The sequence below is a fragment of the Lissotriton helveticus genome, chromosome 8, assembly GCF_964261635.1.
Source record: "Lissotriton helveticus chromosome 8, aLisHel1.1, whole genome shotgun sequence".
NCBI lineage: Eukaryota > Metazoa > Chordata > Amphibia > Caudata > Salamandridae > Lissotriton > Lissotriton helveticus.
The window spans coordinates 1,545,175,046-1,545,198,328 of NC_136069.1; the positions used below are offsets into that span (position 1 = coordinate 1,545,175,046).

Here is a 23,283-nt window from a genome sequence, read left to right on the forward strand (position 1 = left end):
TTGCGCTTACGCGCTGCCTTCTGGCTCTCTGTGCTGGTATCCATGTCTCACAGGGATCCTGCTCACAATGCTGCTCTCTCTGTGTTTGCTCAGCTCAGGCAGCTTTCCAGAAAGTTCTGATGAGTTGCACCTGCCTGGGTTGCCACACCCTGTGGGGGAGGGTGCTTACAGCTCATTGGCTGATGTCTTCAGTGTCACTCAACCTGCTCGGCAAAACGGCATTCTCCGAATCGGTATTTTCCGAATCGGTATTTTCCGAATATGTTCGGTAAATACCGAATCGGAATGTATAATGCCTTCCTATTGGCCTTTCGGCCCATGGGGCATATTTATATTTCCGATTCGGCGTTTACCGAATCGGTTGGTTCCGCATTTTTTTATTACCGATTCGGACGTGTCCGACCCGGCCTATACCGAATCGGTACTTGGCGATTCGGTACGTATCGCCTCTCGATACCGAATGCTACCGATTCGGTATTTTTCCGATGATTTTTTCCTACATATCATTTTCCGATTTTGAAATACCGATTCGGTACGGATCGGTATTTTAAAATCGGTAAATGCGTTTTACCTACATCGGGCCCAGTGTATCCTGTTCCTCCCGATGTCTTCATAACAGGAAGCGGTGTTTTTTAAGCACCACCTGTTTCTTAAAGAGACATGGGCTGCTTTAAAAAAATGCTTCTTGCTGGCAATGCAAACACAGGGATTGCAGTCTGATGTCCCTTGCAGACCTGCATTCCTGCATTGACAGACAAATTGTGACCGGACTAATTAATATTCGTTAGGCAGTTCATTTTGCAATCCCATGAAAATGTACAATTTGAGATTCGACCTGCTAGAACAGAGTATTTGCACATGCACACATATTCACAAAGTAATTGGTGAGAAAATTGCACAGACTTGTATGCAAATGGGTGATTGTACTACCGGCTCTCAAATCCCAATTGGAACAATTATTAAAGCATTCTACACACCTGAGTTTAAATTAAGTTCACAAACTCCAGTTAGAAGGGTCAAAACCAACCCAAATTAAAAGAATCATGATTGGTGGAATTCTACCATCACTAATGGTATCTGTAAATGTGGAAATTCCTAAAAAAATTAATAAGTGTGGGTTAGGGGCAAGTTGTGTGCATTTCAGGTCCTACCTGTATAAAATGGAGAACAAGTATTACATCAAATATTTGTGGCTTTACATGTACCCCTTGCAGTTAGTTTCCTGTCTTAGAAACACACACACATGTTTACTCTTGTTAAGGGCAGAAATTAAAGTGTTTCAATAGTGGGACTGGAGAAGGAACACCCCTATATTTAATGGAAAAGTGAGGCAAGGGATGTTATCCATAGGCTAACGTTTTTCCCTACTAGAGAAACGTTAACAAAAAGAGCTTTAACAAGCAAATGAACATTTACATCATATTTTCATATACAACATTTTCCACCTGGTGAAAATTCCACATGCATGAATACTATGCATGGAAATGCTCCTGGACAATAACAATTGCTAACGTTTTACGGGTGTACTTGTTGGAGTATTGAATCTCTGGAATTAAAAAATGCATTCCAATCATGAGAGTTATTATTGAACAGGAGCCATTGTCAAATTTTAAGACAGTGTCCTTTGTGATTCAAGCCTAAAAATGTTTTACTGTATTTTGGTGCCAACGCACATGATCCAATGTATGTGTTTGTTACATCTATTGAAAAGAGGGCATCTGGATGACAATGCTTTCCAAATGAATTAGCAAATTAAATCAAGAGTCCCTTGTGTGATTTTGAATGTGTCCTTGAAGAAAAAAGGGTGATCTAATCCAATCATCTGCCCTCCTTAGGTTAAATGAACCGGATGTAGTATAACACCACAATCCTGAACGATATTTTTTTGTGTAGTTGTAATGCATTGACTACCAGCAGATCACACTAAGATTTGGTGTGATTGAGGTTTGATGTTGTACCTCATTACCCTTTTAAACACCAAAGCAAATTTAAAATATGTCTAGAACAGAATAGTTAATATGAAAGAAATAGGCAACAAAAAAGTGCATCACAGACATTTATTTCAAGAAAAATCTCATCAATAAGTTAAAAAGTTATCAAAACATTATAAAATGTATTGTATAAATTCATGTTGTACTTAAACGTATTTGTAGCAAAAACACATACACACATTGAAAGAGTTTAAATAGAAAAACAAATCTGGAGAAGAGATTCTGCAACACAGTGAAACACACAAAATCCATAGATTAACATATACATAAATATAAAAGGCAGAACACAGTTTCACAGTCAGATGCTGTGCTGAATCCTGGAACACTAGTTTATCATCAACCAAATAACTTTTTATTTATAAAAGTAACTTTAAACTTGAGCCTTTTTGATCTGTTTGGCACAGAAACTCTAGTCACACACACCATCTGCTCTTCCAAATGTATTTTCACAGTATTAAATTAAGTCATAAAATGACCATGTCATTTAAGCAAAGGGTACCTAGTAGTTGGACATGAGGGCCATATTTGTGAGACCCTCAATATTTTTACATAAGATAAATGTACATCCAAAGAATCCAAGTGAGACTCAATTACATATTCATAGGATATCCTGATAATCCAACTAAAGTTCAATGTGAAGGCAGAAATGTCACATAAAAATTCCTCTTTCCTCTCACTGCTGGAAATGGCTTTCCTAGAACACAACGTTTCACAGTAATTGATGATAAAAGACTTCTAAACAATAACATGAGCTCATGCTGGGGTGTGCAACATGGGTGCAGGAGAAACAGATCCATGCCAAGTTTCGGGGAGAGCCACACAAGTTAAAGCTAGATCCAATTCATCTAAATGGAACTCATTTAGTCTGTGGTTATCCTGGGACTGGAGCACAGATCCTGTCAGCCAGGCCTATGTTGGAGCGCATGGTCTAGAATGAGCAACAGAGAATTTAGGGGCATATTACCAGGGCAGGCGATATGAAATTATCGCCGCTTTTGCGGCCGTTTTCGTCCGCAAAGCGGCGATAATTTCATCGCCCTATTAGCAAGCTGTCGCTAACATCAGTTAGCAACAGCTGTTAGGTGATAGCGAGCGGTTTGGGGCCCGCTTTGCATGTCAGGGATATTTATCGCTAATGACATGCAAAGTGGGCATGCCCAACCTGTTAGCGACTCAAAGCAGTCGCTAACACCGCTATCACCTATTATCAATGCAGGTGTAGTGATGAAAAAATTTGCGCTGAGCGCGAATATCGCTGAAAACTAACGCCTGCTCAGACCACTTCTTAACCTGTATATCCAATGGGAGTTGGATATTCAGGTTAAGACCCTATTGTCGGTAATGCCTGAATATCGCTGGATTCCCAGCGATTTTCACGCATTTCACCGCTATCGCTGGATATTTTATCACATTGGAGATACACGTTGCTAATAGCACGTTATCTCTGCGATAAAATCCAGCGATGTGCGGCGATAAAAAATTTGGAGTTCTAGCAGTAGGAACTTCTAAAGTTTGGTACCTTGGGAAACTCTTCAGTATTAATTTTCATCTTTAATCAAGAGCTACAAGATTGTCAAGGAGTTTTTTTAATCCTTGCATTTTTTCCTTTTAACTGGGGCCTTCTTAAGTATGAACTTGGCATCTTTCACATATGCATTTCAGTGCAGGGCCACACCGTGGGTACTGAGAATGTTGTGGTAAAATCAAAAAGGGAACAAAAAAAAAAAAAAAAGGGAACTCTACAGACCTTCTCATTGTCCAGTCCATAACAAGGTTGGATATAGGAAATAAAGAAATGAATGTGATAAATAGCTTTCTGACTGGGTGCACTTTTCTAATACTTTTCAGTTGCTCATGGATTCCAGTGGGAGCATTTCATGGAAGACAGAGAGATATGCCAACTAGCAATAGCAGTGGTTGAGAGTGTAATATTGCTTTGGGTGGAGCGAAAGCCCCAATGTATATATATTTAGGTCTGGCTTTACACTACAGCTGTGTACACGACATATTGTTACTAATTCTTTTACATATACATGGAGTGAGTTTTGGTTCCACCCAGAGGGGTATTGAACTCTCTCTGCTTGCTGTTGGCTGTTTGGTGTATTACCCTGCCTACTAAGGAGTGCAGGCACTGGAATGCATCTGGGATTATGTCACATTTCAAAAGGGCAAATAATCATTACACATTGAATTCTGTATTTCATAGGTGCATTTCAAACAGAAAGCAAACATTTTTGTTTTGTTGCTGTGCTGCAACAGTTTAAAAAAAAACTTTTTAGTCATAACTCTAAATGCAAGCCAAATGTATTTATTTATTTATTTGTAGGTTTATATAGCGCTTGAATCACTCCGACAGGAGTATCTCTGCGCTTTTTGACCGGAAAATCAGCAGCATAATGTGGAGATGAAATGAAATTAGACTTCATTTTTGAAAAGAATGGTTTTTAAAAGTTTACGGAATGTTAAGTGCTCTTTGCATTGTCTTAAAGCCAGAGGTAATTTGTTCCACAGCTTAGGACCAGTGGTAGACAGGGCTCTACCTCCGTGTCTGACCTTTTTGACATGAGGGACCACGAGGAGGAGATTGTTGCTTGATCTAAGAGATCGTGCTGGAACATAAGGAACAAATTTCCGCTCTAGATAGATCGGTCCCTGTCCATTCAAGCACTTTTGAATCAGGCAGCATATTTTGAATTTTGCCCTTTGTCGGATTGGAAGCCAATGTAGTTCTTTTAGGAGGGGCTTGGAGGCAGTTCTCGGAGGAGCATTCAGAACGAGGCGAGCTGCCGTGTTCTGGATGACTTGTAGCTTATCCAGCACTCCTTCATTGGCCGATAGTAATAAACCATTGCAGTAATCAATCCGACTAAGGATCAGTGCTTGAACAAGGGTTTTCCTTACTGAGTCAGGTAGAAGTGGGAAGACCTTGCAGAGGAGACCAATAGTGTGGAAGCATATCCCTGAAATATGGCTGGTATGTTGTTTTAATGACAGGTCGTGATCAAACCGGATTCCCAAATTCTTCACAACCTGTTTAGGTTCAGGGACTGCTCCAAGTTCTGACGGCCACCATTCTGGAGTCCATAGTATTTTAGCCTCCCCAAATAACATGATCTCCGTTTTGGTGACATTACATTGGAGATAGTTGGTAGCCATCCATTTTGCCACTTCTTTCATGCCTAACGAGAAAGAGTTCCTAACCTCCATGGAAAGAGTTTTAAAGGGGAAAAGGAGCTGCATATCATCTGCGTATGATACGGGGATAAAACCGTATCTACGCAGTACTCCTGCCAGGGGTGCCACATAGATATTAAAAAGAGTGGGGCTCAAACATGAGCCCTGTGGCATCCCCTTGGAAATCTCTATTTCCACAGAGCGATATGCACCCATGGTGACTCTCTGGGTGCGTTCAGCTAGGAAACTCTTTAACCAGTCAAGGGCTTTGTTCTTAATGCCAGCGTTCGACAACCGTTGCGTCAAGATGGTATGAGACACGGTGTCGAACGCTGCCGATAGATCTAATAGAACCAAGATGACTGAGAAGCCCTTGTCCTGGTAGGCGTGGAGATCATCAGTAACAGATAATAAGGTGGATTCATTACTGTGTTTAGGGCGGAATCCTGATTGGGATTCATCCAGGGCCTTTACTAGTTCAATATGTCCAGATAGGTGGCGATTAACATGCTTTTCTATAATTTTCCCCAAAAATGGTAACAGGGAAATAGGCCTTAGATTCGTCAGGTCAGACCACGGTAAGGCGGTGTTTTTCCTTATGGGTCTGACAAGAGCTCGTTTCCATTCCTTGGGGACAAGGCCTGAAATAAGTGAAAGATTTACTAATTCATTGATCATTGGGCATAGTTGTTCATCCAGTGTGGGCATTAATCTAGCAGGAATTACATCCTCTGGACTCCCGCTTTTAATTTGTTTTAAAAGGTTAGACGTTTCTTGAAACGAGATGGCAGGAAAAATGTCCAGTGAGTGTGCATCGGATATACATTTTGTGAGATCCAGGGGAGGTGCTATGTTAGTCAGTGAGGCCTGATTTGTCCCTATTATTTTATCATAGATTTTGTCAATTTTATTAGTGAAAAAGCAAGAAATTTCATCACATAATTGTTGAGATGACATGTCAGGGGCTTCACATGCTGGGGGTTTGGCAAATGTTTGTAATATTTGGAAAAGAACTCTAGGGGAGTTTCCAGCCTCTTGTATTTGAGATGTAATGTGTGCTTTCCGTGCACAACGTATTTCTTTATGATAAAAAGATAATGCACTCCAGTATTTCTTCTTGTCCTCTAAGAGAGGAGAGGTTCTCCATCTTTTTTCTAATTTCCTAGCTCATTGTTTAAGAGTCCTTAAATGATCGGAGAACCAAACTTCTTGTTTTTTAGCTGGCCTAGATTTAAAAAGCTTTAGTGGGGCAATTTTGTCTATAACTTTCCTAGTTTCGCCTTCGAATTTTTTGAGAGCAGTTTCAATATCATCCGAGGGTCGTAGGACAGGAGGATTAAAATTTTCTCTAAAAGTAGAATGAGTGACTTTATGCCACTGTCTACGGATACAAGGTAGGATGCTGGGGTGTGAGAGGTTGAGTGCCTGAAAGGGGGTAATAAATTCCACAATGAAATGGTCAGTCCAGCTCACCTGAGTGGCAGGCGGGCATAATACAGGCTGGACATTAGAGAAGATTAGATCTAAAGTATGACCTGCCTGATGGGTGGGTCCACTGTTTCTCAATATCAAACCTAAAGATGATAGGTCTGTTATTAAAGATTGTGCCTCGTTACAGTCTGGTTTCTCAATGTGGACATTAAAGTCTCCAACTAATGTAAACTCACTGTCATTGTTGATATAAGGAGCGAGTAATTCAAGTAAGTTGTTAGTAAAATTCCTGTAAGGACCAGGTGGCCTATAAACTAAAGCGCCTCTATAGTGTTCTTTAGGAGATGTCTGTATTTTAAAGACCATAATTTCAATGTCTGGGGAGCTAAGTTCCTCTAAAATCGTGACTCTCAGTTCTTCTTTATAGACAACCGCAATTCCACCACCAGTTTTCAAAGGGCGGTCTAATCTCAGTATTTTATAATTGCAAGGAATAGCAAGAGTTATAGCCGGAGTGCAGTGCGGTTTGAGCCACGTTTCTGTGATATAACACACCTCAGGTTGTTTGGAAGAGATAATCTCCCAGACCTCTGCGGTGTGTTTCGAGAGGGATCTAACATTACATAAAATGTTTTTCCTCCCCAGTGGGGGGGGTATCAATGACTTGAATATGCGTGAATATCATAGAATGGGGGCTGTATGTATGATGAGTCGTTGTCAGCTTAGTGGAGAATTGAGTGTGACAAAGGCGAATTAGTATTGAATTTGCAATTGCTTGCTTGAAGAATTGGTGACACAATGTCCTGCAGACAGCGGCTCTGTCAAACGAGACCTAAAAAATCACAGTCTCGAATGAGCGAGTGACTGTAAGACAAAATATGTAGATTTATACAGTGGACTCAGGAATGGGAGGGGCAAAGAACAGCATCTCAAAGAACTGCGTGAGTGAGAGAAAGATATTGTGAAGGAGTGAAGGACTGAGTGAAGAGTTTACTAATCAATATATTGTGGAAAAGGACTACACAGGGCTCTAAAGAGCACTATATCAAAAAATTTATGAATGAGGGGAACAGGTTACATAGAAAGCTTCTGGGAGTGGCCCATCATCATTCAACGGGTTAACAGCTACAATTAAGAGAAAGCCCAAAAGACTCATGCCAGAAGTTAATTTGAACTTTCGTAGTCTGCAATTAGTCAGTCTTAAGAGGAATGTTTATCATGATAGCATTCCACAACTTAGTACACCCCTAGATAGGAGATAAAACATGGGTTCCACCAGCAAAGCATAAGGAGCATCAGTAAGAGCACTGGGAATCCCTTCTTTTCCTCCCCTCTCCAACATCAGCATTAATTCAGGATAACTATAGGTGGCTTGCATTCCTGAGATACAGAGAACTACAGAAGCAAGGTATTAACATATCAGGCATGACACAGGGAGTTCCACAAGATTGACATTTGGAAACTAAGGAAGAACCTCAGAGCAGCAGGGACTGATTTGTGTCATTTCAAGCACAATACAAACAATACAGTGGAATCCCATTATAAATGCTAATGTAACATCAGATTTACTGGCAAGGTCATGTACCAGATATTGCACTAGCTTTTTTTGTGATCTTTCCTAATGTAGGAACCCAGTCTCATGGAGTGATTTAGCTTCAACAGCCATTGAACCGGTGATAGACTGAAAGGTAAACTTTCCAGACTAGGAAGAAGTATTCTCTTTGGGTCCCATTGTCAAAGCATCAAAGTCTGCAATAAAAAGTAGAAAATCACCAACACACTCGCAAATGTTGCAGTATGCGCACATCTCTTACAAGTAGGAGACCACTACGGAAGCACACACACCTGTAAGTATGAATGCCAAAGGAGTAAACCAATTTCAAGGAACAGGACTGGAAGAGGTCATCCCTCCCACGTGACTTGTGTTAGTAGGGAAAAGGGTTTCTCCTTGGGCTTTTTTTATCCTACCTGGTGAAAATTCTCATTGCATATACTTTAGGTACTCAAATAAATGTACCACTGGCACAGATTTAGTTGAGAAATTTGACCCAAACATAGGAGTAATCTTTTGGTAGCAAATTTTAGACTGTTAAAGATTCATCTCTCTCCACTATCTCGCCTAATTGACACAATGCCAGCTTAACTTTTATCAGAAGAGTGGGCCATTGGTCACTTGGCTGCATAACATCTTGGCTTTCAACAGTAAATACATTAGAAGAAAATGCTGAGCAATGCTTCATTGATTGACCTACACATTTTTGTTATGTGTTTATAACTAGTGTGTATTCTACATAACAATTGAATATTTTGACTACTGAGTAGAACTGAGATTTTCATGTAAAGGTGTGATTTTATGTATGTTCCCTGATCTTTCTTCACTCATAGAAACATTTTAGGTAAGTCAGGCCCATAGACCCTCTGTTCTACTGCATGATGCAGAAGTGTTCGAAGTTACACAAGCTTCGTGTTTTTATAAAGAGTTGCTCAAACTAACCTTGAGTATCACGTCTACGTGACAGAAGATGCTTATTTACACCACTTGATGTAATGTCCAGTCTCTTACATTGTCAAATGAGGAGAAGTTGAGACACATCCTTGGAGCTCCCTTATTCTGAAGATCAGCAGGTGTGCTGTGATGAACCGTCTAGGAGGCCAGTGCTGCTACAGCGAGTACCAAACTATTTCTGTCATCTTATGTTTTAATCACAGGCTCTGCACATCCCTGACACCGTGGGCTCAATTCACAAAGCCTATTCTATGTGATGATGTGTTCTACTCCTGTATTGGGCATCAATTACACCTGATGTTCCAGATCTTATTCACAAAGCACTTTCTCAGAATCGTTGTGTCTTACTCCAGTCTTAGATGTGACTTGCTCATGTATTTCCAAGAGCAAAACATGTTAAAGAGTATTGTGATTTTTTCTGTGCTTAACCCGTTGGCTGCTCTGAACGTTCCGCACCAGTGCGGAACGTTCTATTGAGCGGGCGGGGCCACGTCGGCCAACGAACGTGGCATCACTACCGAGGTAGTGCTCGCGACGGCCGTTGGCCGACAGCAGCGGCCAACGGGTTAAAACAGATAAAAGCTTTGCGAATCACAACATTTTGTTCCATTAGTATCCCTGACTTACTACCCTGGAATTGGAATCTTGGACTCTTGATTCACTAGCTATAATAGTTGCTTTAGCACATGTGAAAGATGCTTCGATTGGCTAGTAGTGAATCATAATACTGATTCATTCAGTGGGGAAGTCATGGCTACATCTATAATAACAAACAGCTTTAACAGAAGGGTACACATTAATGAAAGTCATTCTACATGAGGGTTTCAATGCAGCTATGTATAGTGGTATTGAACGGCGTACCAGAGCCAGTGGTATGAACGGTGTTTGATGTCACATTAAGGCAAGAAAAAGGCAGCTGCCTTTGAGTGCCAGCACTAGTGAAAACATGAAGGCAATAGACTCCAAGGAAGTAGCAAAATAAAAGGACTGATGATAGTGGGGAGAGAGCAGCCAAACAGCAAAATATATTTTGTCAGGGCGTTCATAAAACTTGACATCCACCCCAATTCCCACCTAGCTTCAGAGGCAAATATCTAAGACCCTGGATATTGTGGCTCCATGTACACCATGTATTATTAAATACTGTAGCATATCTAGCTGACATTATCAGTAACACTGAATAGAAATGAATGAATGATGAAATCTAAGAAAGCACACAATCGACTAATCTTCCATCTAATTTCAAGGAAATTCCAATAAAAACTTACTTTTTAAAACAAGATATAATCTTTGCTCCTTTGCAACAATGTTGTGAACTTTTTCAGCTTTTTTATAAGAATTTTTTAAAAAGTCCAGTATTCCCTCCCCGCTACGCCCATGTAGCCACCCCACGATGTCTTACTGCCTGATGTCCAGAAGACCTCTGACCTGAGTTCGTGGGCGAATCCTCAGTGCTCTGTCATACACACATCAGGACCACGAGAGAAGTCAGGGGCAGAATCAAAGCTTGTCTAAAGATAATGAAACTATTTCCAGATGTCACACAACTATGTAAAGGGATCGCCAAGCATTGCACAGTATTGGATTCCAGACCCCAAATTACATGTATGGACTTCTCTTGAGCTGCAGCTCAGGGAGGAAACAAGATTTCCTCAACACCACATACATTTCCAGGATGAAACAGAAATTCAAACTTTTGAGAGGTGATTGCATGTGGAGAGTTCAAACACAAAGTCAAAACCAATCAAATTACCTGTCTAGTAGTAGGTCAGTACAACGAGTTGCTCTGATACAGAACTGGAATTGAATTTCCCTGATTGAACCTAAAGTTTGTAGTTCTAATTTCCTAAGAAATAAAAAATATATAAAAGCCCAAAGTCTCTTTTGTCATGGATGTGCTGACTGCACTAAAACTTGCTGGTCTTTGTTCAACCTTCTACAGCTGGAAGGAAACAGGGGCAATGGCCCTTCTTAGAAACATATGGCACAGTTGTAAACAGTAGGTCTGATCAAGTGACAGCACCGTGGGAGTGGTCACCGCCCGGGACTCTGGAGGATAGTCACGCATCCGTGGTAGCTGATACAGCGCTGCAGTGGCGGCTCGTCTTCAAGCTTCCCGACTGCAGGATCGAAGGTGAAAGCCATGTCAGTGCCTTCGCCATTCTCATCTCTTCCACCAAGGATGTAGATTTTACCACCACACACTGTCACACCAGAACTTTCCTGCAAGCAAGAAGAGGTCATAATTATTGGCTGCCCAAACATCACTGTATTTATTACACAAATCACAGGTATTTCATTCTGAAACAAATTTATAGAGCTGTGGATTTTTCTAAAGGTAGCCTACTCTTTTCAATGTTTGTGAAAACTAGTCTACCTGGTATCATCGAACTGACATGATCGAAACATATAACGATCGAAGATGCTTGATCGTAGCATATAAGTCCACGTTGCCTGGCTGCACGTGCATTCGATTCCATGTCAGTATCTTGATTCTGGATCATTAGAAAGTGACTGGGAGAGAACAAGCACATGCCCAGACTTGAAGAATAGGGCAGATTTTGAAAATATTTATGCCCCCAAATGTGATTTACATTGTCCTAGACAAATCTTGTAGGATGGGGGTGCCTATAACACTGCTTGGCACTTGTCCAGGGAGATGGAAACCTGTAAATGTTTCCACTTCTGGACTTGTGTGGGACTCTAACCCGTTGATACACATCTCAATGACAAGAAGGGGCTCTGGCATTGTGTTCTCCACAGGCAGGTTTTCACCCGGGAAACAGGGAAAACTCAGCCATGAAACACAACCACTATGTAGCCCGAGTGTGAACAAACCATGTTGATGCACTGTGTGGTGTGTACATTATAGTGCATGATGAAGATGCAAAATGGAGACTGGGGCAAGGTGATAGGTAGTAATCTGGAATGTGTATCTGAGACAGGCATAGTACCAGCTGGTAACTTTCAGATGAGATGTGTGAAGAGTTATACAGAATAATAACTTGGATGCAACCCCATTGTTAGGAAAGGAATACACATAAGATGACTAAAGCTTGGTAACGTCACCAAGTATATCAGAGATCATATAAATTCCTCGACTATACACATTTATGAACCAAAATCAAACTAAATGTAAATGTGCTCACCTAAACACTTTGGCTAGTTTGGCTGCAATAAATTGAGGACAAGTGGACTCCTTTAAGAAATTCAATGAGGAAGCCATCCATTGGTCTCAATTTTCAGATAACTCAAACAGCCAAGGGCACAAAGAGGCATGCACATCAAAGGACTCAGGGGTCAACACCAACAGGAAGTAGAAGAGTTCCAGAAACAGTCAGGATCTGGCACCAATAAAGACCACATTGGGGAAAAGGAACCACTCCAGGAACAACACACCATGAAATAGATTGACTAGCGGCATTCCCTAGTCCTCTTATCAGGTATGAAGCAGTCACTTCTGTTTCCACCATAACAACTAGAAGTGACACAACATGCCAATCACATGTCAGGGACTGTGGTGATCATAGGCCACAGGAATTTAGAGATCAGTGATTACTCCTTTGTGCCTGCCCTCTCACACCGGGAACACCATAAACAGGCCACCACTGTATGAAAGAATGTAATAAGGCACAGGTAGTGTGCCACACTTCTTTAGCCCAAGTGCATGCACACCTGATGATGAGCGTCTGGCACCACTTGATGCTAATCAACAGTGCATATTTGTGTCCCCTCAAAAGTAGTGAAATGAAAAATAGTTCTTAGAAATACTGAAAGTCCGCACTTAGGGACCATCTTCGGTATTCAGGCATTCACCCTGTAGCAATGGGGCCTGCTGCAAAATATAAAATGAATGCTGCATGTGAAATCTTTTCCAGGGTCCAATACTATCAAGTTTAACAAACAACTCCTACTCCAAAGACCCTTGGAATGTGAATTTCAATGCTCAGAACACTTCAATCATCAAGCAAAGCTAATATTGAGAAACAGGGATTAGGGTTATGAGATTTTCAAATTTGGGCTTGGGTTAAGTTTAAAGCTGTTTAAACATAGAGGGCCCCATCATGTAGGTCTGACGAGCATCTGACCGGCATGGTCTCAAAAATAGGACAGGAGGACCCGCATTCCGAATTATGATGCATCCCCCTTCATGGTGGTCGTAAAGTGTATGTCTACTATTACGGCTTGTATTGCAGGCTGCACCACAAGCAGCAATAGTAAACATGCACTTTTTAAACATTCCTGCACACGTGGTAGGCACCGCATGGTACCTGCCACACGGTGCAAGGATGTTCAGGGGGGCACCACAGGAGCTCCCCAGGCGGTCGGACCGCAATAGAAAGGCAGACCAAAAGGGACATCGTAATCCCTACGGTGGTGCCTGAACAGGGACCACCCTTATTGCAGGGAATACATTTCAACCACTGGGCTGACGGGTTCCTTGAGCCCTTCGGAACAGCTGCTGTTAATTTCTCCACCTGCTGCTTCCGACTGCCGCATTGTAATGCGGTGGTCGGACCACAGGGGCAGATATTGGTCGGACCAAAACTGACGACCGGTCGGTTGCGGTCCGACTGACAATGTAATGGGGCCCTTAAAGTTAAATGTTGCGGTTATGTTTGTGCTGTTTTTAGCGCTTAGCCTGTATTTCAGTTTACACTTACATTTAGGGTTCAGATTAGGGTTGATGTTATAGGATTAGGGTTAAAGATAGGGTTATTAGAATGTAAGGCTAGATGTATGAGGAGGCTTAGGGCGGGGTTTAGGTTTGGTGTTAGGCTTAAATTTAATTTTAAATTTCAGGTTAAGGTCGGGATTAAAGTTGTGGTTTGAGCTCTTTGGTTTAGGGTTGCGGTAAGGTCTACGGATTGGCCTAAGGCAAGGATTAAGGTTAGTGGCACAATACGGATTTCCACAACAACAGTGTGGTGGGAGGATTGCTTCAATTAATCTCTGCCACTGGTAGTTTCTCTGGGCCACCATCACTCTTTTTGCACCAACCATATGCAAATCAGCTTTGGTCCTGCTCCAATAGGAGCAGTCCAGCCCGAACGGCCAGGCCGGATCCCCTCTGAACGAGAATGCAGATCGGTTTCAGCCCATTAGGCCTTGTCAGCAGTGTGCACCTTGAGTCCGAAGGTACAGTGAGGAAAGGACTCATATGTGGACATGCCAATTATACTTAGGACATTGCATTGAGGACAATAAAAAGGTGATGTGTTTATTGTTTGAATTAAATTTAGCCATTGGTAATTACCCTGGGACAGCAATCTAGGCTATCACCTTTGTGACTACCATGACAAACACAGATATAAGCTAGCCATATCAAAATTAGCCTTGGTCCTGCTGCACAGGCGATGCCTTGTTTGAACCACTGCCCCAGGAACAGATGCCTCCTGGCTTGGAAAATGGATCCACTTGGGGTTAAGAACCGCTGCTTTGGACTATGTCCCACAAGATCACCCACTTACAGGAAGGATTGAGCTGGAATCAAAGGCATTTGCAGTGGGTAGCCGGTTCAGTAGAAGTAGTCAAGAACACTGATGCCAATGGGTAGGTGTTGCTGCAGCCTTCCAAAACCTTGGTCTCTAACTTATATTTGGTATTATTATTTTTTTTACAAATAAAGCAGTGGTTTGTTCATCTATAAACCATGGACAGACATCGTTTGTCTATAAACCTAAAAACAAACAGGCAGCTTCCTGTGGTTATTGAAGACATCTCAGATCCCAAATCAAATCATTAAAACTCGCCTGCTCACAAGGGAAAATACTAAATTCCTCAGTGACTCACATCTTGCACAGGCTGGTGCACATTTATCATTCAATACTCTTTACATAGTAATAGTTTGTGCGTTCACTTGCTATTCAGCACATTTACGTAACTTTAGTCACATCGACACATGAACTCAATGAGACAATGCAGTCATCTTACAGAACATAGAACATCAACCAATAAATCTAACATACACCTCCTCCCAAGCAAAATGCTCCCACTTTCTTCACGCTTCTAACAGAGACCATGCATGGAAAGCCAACTTGTAAGTCTGTAAGTTGTAAGTCGGGCATGCAGTGACAGGCTTTAGCAAAGCAGCAATCAGCATGGCTTTAGAGCTTGTAAGATTAGTGCCTTTGGGTGGTCTACTGTGGCGGTCCACTCCCTTCAGAAGGATCATTGCACTGACATGCATGTGCAGCAACTTCGGTGCAGGGACAGCCATGAGGACATATGTAATGCTAAGGGTTGTGTTACACCTTAATGCATTCTCCATAAACATGGTGGTATTCATTAGATTCCACTGGGCCTACCAACAATGAGCAGCACAACCAAGAAAATCTGAAGAATTCTACCATGTCCAGAGGGAGGTTGTGGGCACTCCTGAGGAAGATGGTTCAAGGTGATCCCTAAGGGCACACCTAGGTCTGTCACATAGATCTTCCAAATTCCCAAAATATTCTGAGGCCCAGGAGGGAAGGCTTCTAGCAGTTCACAGTTGGCTATGTTCACCACTTCTTCTCAACCTTCCAGGGCCATAATTGCTATGGTTAGAATCAGGTAGAAATACAATTGCACAACATAATATTGTGGCATGATAACTGTGGGGACGGCTGTGATTTGAGGAGCAGGAGCTGGCCCAGTCTCTCCCCATCTTCATCTAATTTATACTTCGTGAAGGTGAGGGCAGAAGTTTGGCATGGGGAAGTCAAGTTCATGGTCTGAAGATTGCAATCTGAAAGTTGTAGCAACTGGATTGTTGTTTATTCATCTTGTGATGCTGAATATCTGTTGACAGGCTGCTTTCAATTATTTTATAAACATCAGATATTTTCCATTGGCCTTTATGCTGGAGTAATACACATTCCCAAGTTAGTTGTGCTTCGTGTACAAGTTGTGCTTCTTGTACACACAAAATCTAACAAAGTTGTCGTTCTGTTTTCATGACATAGTTGTTAATCTCGGGATGATCTGAGATTGTGGAGGTGTAGTGAGCAGTTTGTGTTCTAAAACAATGCCACACAGCTTTGGGTGCACATTTAAGTTCTTCTGAAGGCTGCTTCTGACTTTACTTGAATCTGTTAATTTTAGCAACTGTATTCCATGAGACGTGAAGATGGCGATTAGCTTTGGGCATGCATCGGGTTTTTTAAAGTACTCCTGGAAAGGTTGTTGGCCCAATATTATACTCACACGAATATACTACAAAACGCCAGGTCAATTCAACATCTTACCAGAGGTCCAGGGAGAGCTGCAACTTCCATCCAAATGTTCTGGCTGGGGTTGTAGCTGAAGATGTTCATCAAGAGTCCACCGATGACATAAATGGTGTTGTCCAAAGTCACAGCATTAACGCATCGCTGGCAGAATGGTGTTGAGGAGACTAATGTCCACGTGCCTTCTTCTGGGTCATAGCACTGGACCTGGAGGGATGAAGCACATGCCACATGTTCATGTATTCAAGAAATGCATTGTTGAAGCTTAGTTTACCTTTCTTCTTCTAGAACCTTGACAATTCGTTCAGTGTTTATCCTCAAAACCAGCAAAACACAACTTCTCAGGAATTTTAAGGTGACTTTTAAATTTCTTTTAAACAGAATATATATGGAGATTTCTGGCTATATGCAGGTAATCATCGAAGACAGGTAGAAAGTGAAAACACTTACTTTTCTTTAAACAAGAAAATATCACGTTTATGTCAAATCAAGGTAGCAAATCCTATACCTGTGACTATCTGCCAACAGCAGACAAAAAACAAGCACTGATAGAATACAGACTGCTTGATAGCATACCCACTAGGTCTAGAAACAAACCACCGTTAAGATAATCACACCATTTCATTACCATACCAGTGTCAGACCCCTACAGACCTTGGGGTTCACTTTTTGTCATCCAGTTCTTTAGAGATACACGTTTGTGCTCCAATTCAGAGTCTGCAGTGTTATGGTATTAATAAAATCTGTTGTGGCAGATGAATGGAAGAAAAAGGGAGGGCAATGTCAATAGGTCTTGCTTTTCAGGCTTGTTAGAATTGCCAATGCATTTTGACGATCCGATACAGCACCGACAAAACTATGAAAGAAATTAATAAAATACAGCTGCGAATACTGCTGGTGGCCTCCTCGTTTCCTAGGCAAGTGCATGTGAGATATGCACGTGCATGCGTCACCTTGCATGCGTCACCATGCATGCATGTGGCTCAGAAATGATGCAGATGCTTTCTTTTTCATTAACTGATTCAAACGGCAAAATCCATTTGGATTGGCAAATTAAAAATATATATTATTTTAGGTGCACAAAGGCGCTTTTTACACCTTTGGGCGATCAGCTAGCAAATAGCTGCTTCCAAGCCCTCCGAACAAATACATTTTATGAAAAATGTTAGGAACCATGAGATATTTGGGGCCTAAAGGATGAATGGGTGATGGGAGAGGGAAGAGGGGAATTACCTTGGAGTGGGTTGGTGCAATGAAGCGTTTCACTTTAGTCAAATAGATTGTATCACTGCATTGGGTGGTATTTATTAGAAGTGATCGTTTCTAAACATGATTTTAGGTACACTAATGCCACCCACGAACCTGTCAATAATGCCATTAGTAAACCAAGGGCCAAGTCAGCTGCCATGTGTACCTTATGTGTGGACTAAATTGAAATTATAAACCGGAGCACCATTTTAGCATATTAAAACATATACAGGAGACTTTTGAACAGTGCACATCTGGAACAGATGTATTCTCAAATGTGATTTTAAAGGAAAAGGAGGCACAAATAAATGGGGTAAATGCCTAGGATCACACAACGTAGACAAGGGGGGACACCAGGATTGAGCTCAGGTTTCTTGATGAATATCTCTTCTCTTTCTCATTTTGTATCAAAGTTTAACCCGGTGTATTTCTTGTTTTAGGAGCTACACATACACTGTGTTAAATAAATTCAGATATTACATGTTAAATAGATTTAAAACAATAAGTAGTTCTAGAATAATTGCAAAGTTAAGGGAAGGCTAGGCACTCTGTTTCAATGCTGATATTAGCTGCTTCCCTTGGCTTAACAAAGAGACCGATTTAAGGAGAGGAGCAACACCTGGAAGAGTCTGGGGAGTTTACGTGATCCTAGTGAAACGCAGAGCTGAACTGCCTGCAGACTTTCACACAGCGAGCAAATTGTGTGGACTTTGCATTTTTATTCCCCCTTTGCTGGGTGTGGCCGTTTAGATGGGATGACCATGAAGATAGTGCTGAGTGCTGTGAAACAGCTTGTGACAAAATCATTAGCATCTCAGCCACTCCAAGCACTTCCACAGCACTTTGCAAGGTCTTCACTATCAGCCCTTCTGCAATATAAACAAAGCCCTTCCTGTGCTGCTGGAGCGGCGGGGGTGCTTCCTGACTGAGATAAGATGATGGACAGTGGAAACCACTCATATGCTTTGCTTGTTTTTGGCTCGAGGGTCCCACAGGGTCTAGATCTGAAACAGAGGGATCCAAGCATCTTGTTCAAGGTTGGCCTGAACTTTCAGTGGCTCATCCACCTACTTTAATTCTCTGCAATGATGTTGAAGTGGTCAGTCCATATTTTTCCTGAGCCACAACGTTTGGAGTTAACTGATTCACATGTATATGGGCGTTCTAAGATCCAAAGAATACCCGAGCCTCTGTTTTGGGTTTAGACAAGGCAATACAAGAGATACACAGATATATACTGCTTTCTTCGGATCATGAGTCTGTGCAGTGCACTCTGCATCCATCAGATTTTGGGGTTCTTAGTTAGTGTTTGTGAAGTGGTATAGGGGTGATATATATTGGTATTTTCAGAGAGACCAGGCTTACATACTGGGAAGTGTTGTGTTAAAATATTTTTGTGTTGACTTGCGATAAGATAGAAGGGAAAACCAGAGGCCAGTCCATCTAACTTTTGAGGTAGTGTGGATTAAAAATAGATTGTCTACTATTTAGTGAAGCAATCTGTAAATATATGTATTTATTTTTTATTCAAAGTTCATGTCATTTTTCTTTCCTTGTTTGATTCCTTCCTGCAATTTTACAAAAATCTTATCTTTTTTCATACTTCAGTGTAAATGTTTTTCTCCCATCTTAAGGTCTAAGCGGTCTTTTAATTTCTATTCCTAAGGGATTGCTAGTTTTAAAAGAAATATATATCCACACTATTAACATTTTCTCTTGTTTCACTTGCAGGCTCATGGGGTTTGTCTATTCTCCTTTTTTGTGTTCCGATTTTATCTTTACCTCCTTCCATTTCGGTTATTTTACCCTCTGAGTCCCACAAACTGACAAATGAGTTTCCAACACTTGGACAACTCTTTACTTAGTGGCCATTCTCAAGAAACAACTCCAGGACTACTTTCACTGCATATCAACTGTTGTGTTTAATATTTTGGGACTGATTTTGTTTAGGGCGGAATTTTGGATTAAATATTTAGCAAATTAAAGTTAAAAAAATTATTGTTTGTGAGGGGTGTAGAAAATACATATGTGTCAACTCAGGGCCACTGGAATTATGCCGTGTGAGAGAGTCAAATCCTGTGGCAGGGTTGAGCTATTTATGCAGCAAGAAAAAGCAAATAATGCAGCATAATATAACCTATTTTCTAACCGTATTACTTCATTATTTTGTCATTTTTGAACTTGTTAACAATGTATGGACATTGGTTGCACGTCAGTAGTACCAGTTTAACACCCAAAAATAGGAATAAGCTACCGTAAAGTGACCAGTCCAGCTTTGCAAAGGATCTTTCACTGTGTGACAACACGTATCCCTGCCTTTTTAGTAACTTTTGAACCGTTTGAGCTCGAAATACATTTATTTTTAATTTGAAGATTATGCACCAAATGATGCAGCATGCGGCAAATCTATAATTGTGCGAAAATTGGCGCTGTCGCACAATCACATAATTCCAGGGGCCCTGATTATACTTTCGTAGTAGCATGTGCTTGCGTACATGAACACATGCATGCTGTATGTGTGCAAGTTATGGAAACATTCACCAATACGACACAGAATATCAACCAACAATGCAAGATCACATGACAAAAACATAACCACACATATCTAAATCTGAGAAGCAAACTGTCAAGGATAATGCTAGCTGTTCCTGGAAGTAAATGCAAGAAAAGTACTTCACATTCTATAATCATACCGTACACTTTTGCTCTGCCTGTCCATACCTTGTCTGTATTGGCGTAATCATCCATTGCTCCTCCAATCACATAGAGCTTGTTCATGCAGGGCGTGATGGCTGCTGAACTCACAGCTTCCAACATGGCGTCGATAAACGTCCAGCTGTTGGAGAACGAGTCGTAGCACTCCACCGTGGACAACCTGTGGAAGCCATCAAAGCCTCCGACAGCATAGAGCTGTAAGAGAGGGAGCAAATCAGTTGTGAATATATGAAATTTGTGGATAATTATTTTCTTGGCCCTTTGCAATGAATTCATGAGGCACTTGTGATTTTTAGAAGGAATAATTCAACATAGTGTTTTGTGCAATAAATTGTCAGGAAAAGGAAGGAAGGCCAGGCATGGAAAATGTGGAAGACAGAGAGAAGGAAATTAGTTTGTAAAACTACATGATTCTCGTTTCCAGGTTACACATTGGAATGCCAGGGTGATAGGGGTGGAGCTGCTACATAAAACTCACATAGGCACTGAGAAGGTGCCTGACAGCATATCCCAGTTGTTTCAGTTCGTACCCAATCTTGCGCCATTGCAATTTATTGTTTTCTCTCTTTCCGGTTCCTTGTTTCCCCTGACACACATCTGTTCTTTCCTGGTTCCCTTGCCTCTCTCTTCCTTACCCGCCTTGTGTTCACCCTTACCTGCATTCACCTTTGTGTTCAAGAAATTGCTATCAATGTGCTGAATATTCCTACTCAGCTCCTATCCTCGACATCTTCAGCTCTGAGCCTGTATCCTGGTACCTCCCTATCCCTTTTCCTGTCCCGAAGAACTTACTGGTTACATTTTAAGGTACCCAATCCAGATAGAGGTTAGAGTTTCTGTAGTGGTTGACCAGGCCCCCGGGATTTTAGGCCGGTGAGTTGCTGGTTGACACAGTGGGTAGTGAGCCTGTGACTCCAATGGAAAGTGTCCCATTCATAAAGTATTTAATTCCCTGGACTTCTGTCTCTGCGTTCCATCCTTCCAGGGTCTTTGCTTGATTAGCGTGTATTGGTTACTTGGGTTGTCCAGTCTTAATGGTCTTATCTGGCTTCACAGCTGGACAAGGGACTTGTGGTTGTGGGTTGTAAACAAAACGCCAATAGTTTTCTTACACAACCATTGCATCTGTTGCAAGGTTGCTGTAGTTAGTAGTTTCCGCTGGGTTGCAGGTTCTTTTATTTGGCATGCCCTGTCTCTTACTTTTGTTCTGGACTTTTGTGTGCTGGATTGTCCACTTCTGTCCCTTCTTTATTGTCTGTTCCAGACTTGCGGGTCCACAGGGTGGACCTCTCTTGAGCAGGGTGGTGTGTCCTGGTGCCTGTATCTGAATTCAACTCACCTTCCTTTGTGACAGGGGTGCCACTGACCTATTTGTGGGCTACTTTTGTGGCCTCTGCTTCCCTTTGAGAGGCCTTGATGAGATCTTGAGTTTCTAGCCCATGCACGTTTGTCTCACCATGGGTAGGCTGGCCTTGGTATTGCAGAATTGAATGCTTCCGGGTTGTGCATGGACCAGCTCCGGGCCTCTGTGTTCTGCTGTGTCCCTGTCCCTCTCTGGGCCGGACCTCCCTGCATGAGGCCCTGGGCTCTGGTGGCTCTTCTGCGCGGGCTTGCATGGTGGGGATCTGATTCTGCTTCAACACTCCTTCTCTTATGGGGTGGTTGCTTTCTTCCACTGGGCATTTCCCTTGGATGTTGGCCTTTCTGTCCTGTGGCAGCTTCAACCTCTTGCTGCACTTTCACATTGTTCAGACAGGCCTTTAGGTGGTCTTCTCTCTGGTGTCTGGCTTGGTCCAGCAGGCAGGGGTTACAGCCTGAAAGGCCACCAACCTCTCCTTTTTATTTCCATCTGACTATGAATTTGTATGGGCTTTGTTGACTGTGCCACTTTTGGAGACCTGTGTTCTTCTGGAGGCTGGATTCTGTAGGCTGCCCTCCTCTCCCCTTTGTAGGTCATTCCTCTAGAACTCCAGCAACACTCCCTGTTTTATGAGTTAGCTCAGTCATTGCAAATAGTTGTTTGTGCGTCTTCTAGTTTTGAGTTCATGTGATGAATCCCATGGTTCTTCTGAGCTTCCGTTGTCCTCTGACTGGCTCACTCCATCCATGCCTCTGTCGTTGGATATCTCTTTCTTGTGCTGACCCATGCTCTTTTGGCTTGGGCTTCTTCTGGTCTTTTTTTTCATTGACAGCTTCTTGTGGAATGATGCTGTGGTCTCTGTTCTTCATGGTCTAGCAAACTGCTTTGCAGTTGCTGTTAGTTTCTGGTGTGTTTGAAACCTGCAGAGCTCTGGTTTGCGGTTGTCTTTGAGGTGCAATGTTATTTGTTCCTAGTATGTTGCCACCTGGCCAAGAAATGAGGTTGTGATATGCATTTTGGCAGTCGTTTTTCACTTGTTTCTGTTTACTGGGTGCACTGGACGTTGGTTATGCATCCTTTCGATGGGTCCACCCACCAGTTATGGTACCCTGGGTAATGCTGACTTTCTAAGTGCCTGTAGTTTTCCTAGGTAGCTGAAACCTTGCTGCAGGTGCCCCTTCTGCTAATTCCTGGGTTCGAGGTTGGGTTCCCTCCTCCATACAGTGGTGCAGGGCCGGACTGGCAGTTCCGAGCATCAGGTGTTTCCCTGAGAGGCTGGAAGGGTGGGGGCCAGTTTTACAGCAGTGGGGGACAGTTTTATTACTGAGGGTCAGTGTTGCACTGGTGCTTTAATATCAGCCCCCAGTAACAAAAGCAACAAGCAGGCATTTCCAGCCTCCCATGCTTCCCCAGGGGCTGGTCTGAGAAAATTGCCTGGGCTGCTTTGGGTTCCCAGTCCAGCCCTCCTGTGGTGTTCAGCCTACATTGTTCTTGTAGCTCTGTGTCAATTGCCATGTTTTCCTCTGGTTTTCAGTAGCTTGACTGTCTGCAGGCTTGGATTTTGCTTGGTATATCCTCACATGACTAGACCTGTGTCCCGGAAGAGGAATCAAGGCGGTAATGCACTTGTTCCTTACCAGTAATCTT

General features: G+C 42.2%; 1 protein-coding gene across 1 annotated transcript in view; it reads right to left on the bottom strand.

The window, feature by feature from the left end:
- Window positions 1-9,834: 9,834 nt before the first annotated feature.
- KLHL35 (kelch like family member 35) overlaps window positions 9,835-23,283 on the bottom strand; it is a 34,475-nt gene continuing 21,026 nt past the window's right edge. The window contains exons 4-6 of the mRNA XM_078656244.1: window positions 20,283-20,471; window positions 16,332-16,520; window positions 9,835-11,325 (exon numbers count right to left, since the gene is read on the bottom strand). Of these exons, the coding sequence (XP_078512370.1) occupies window positions 11,137-11,325; window positions 16,332-16,520; window positions 20,283-20,471 (567 nt within the window). The 3' untranslated portion in view covers window positions 9,835-11,136. The remainder of the gene's footprint in view (window positions 11,326-16,331; window positions 16,521-20,282; window positions 20,472-23,283) is intronic.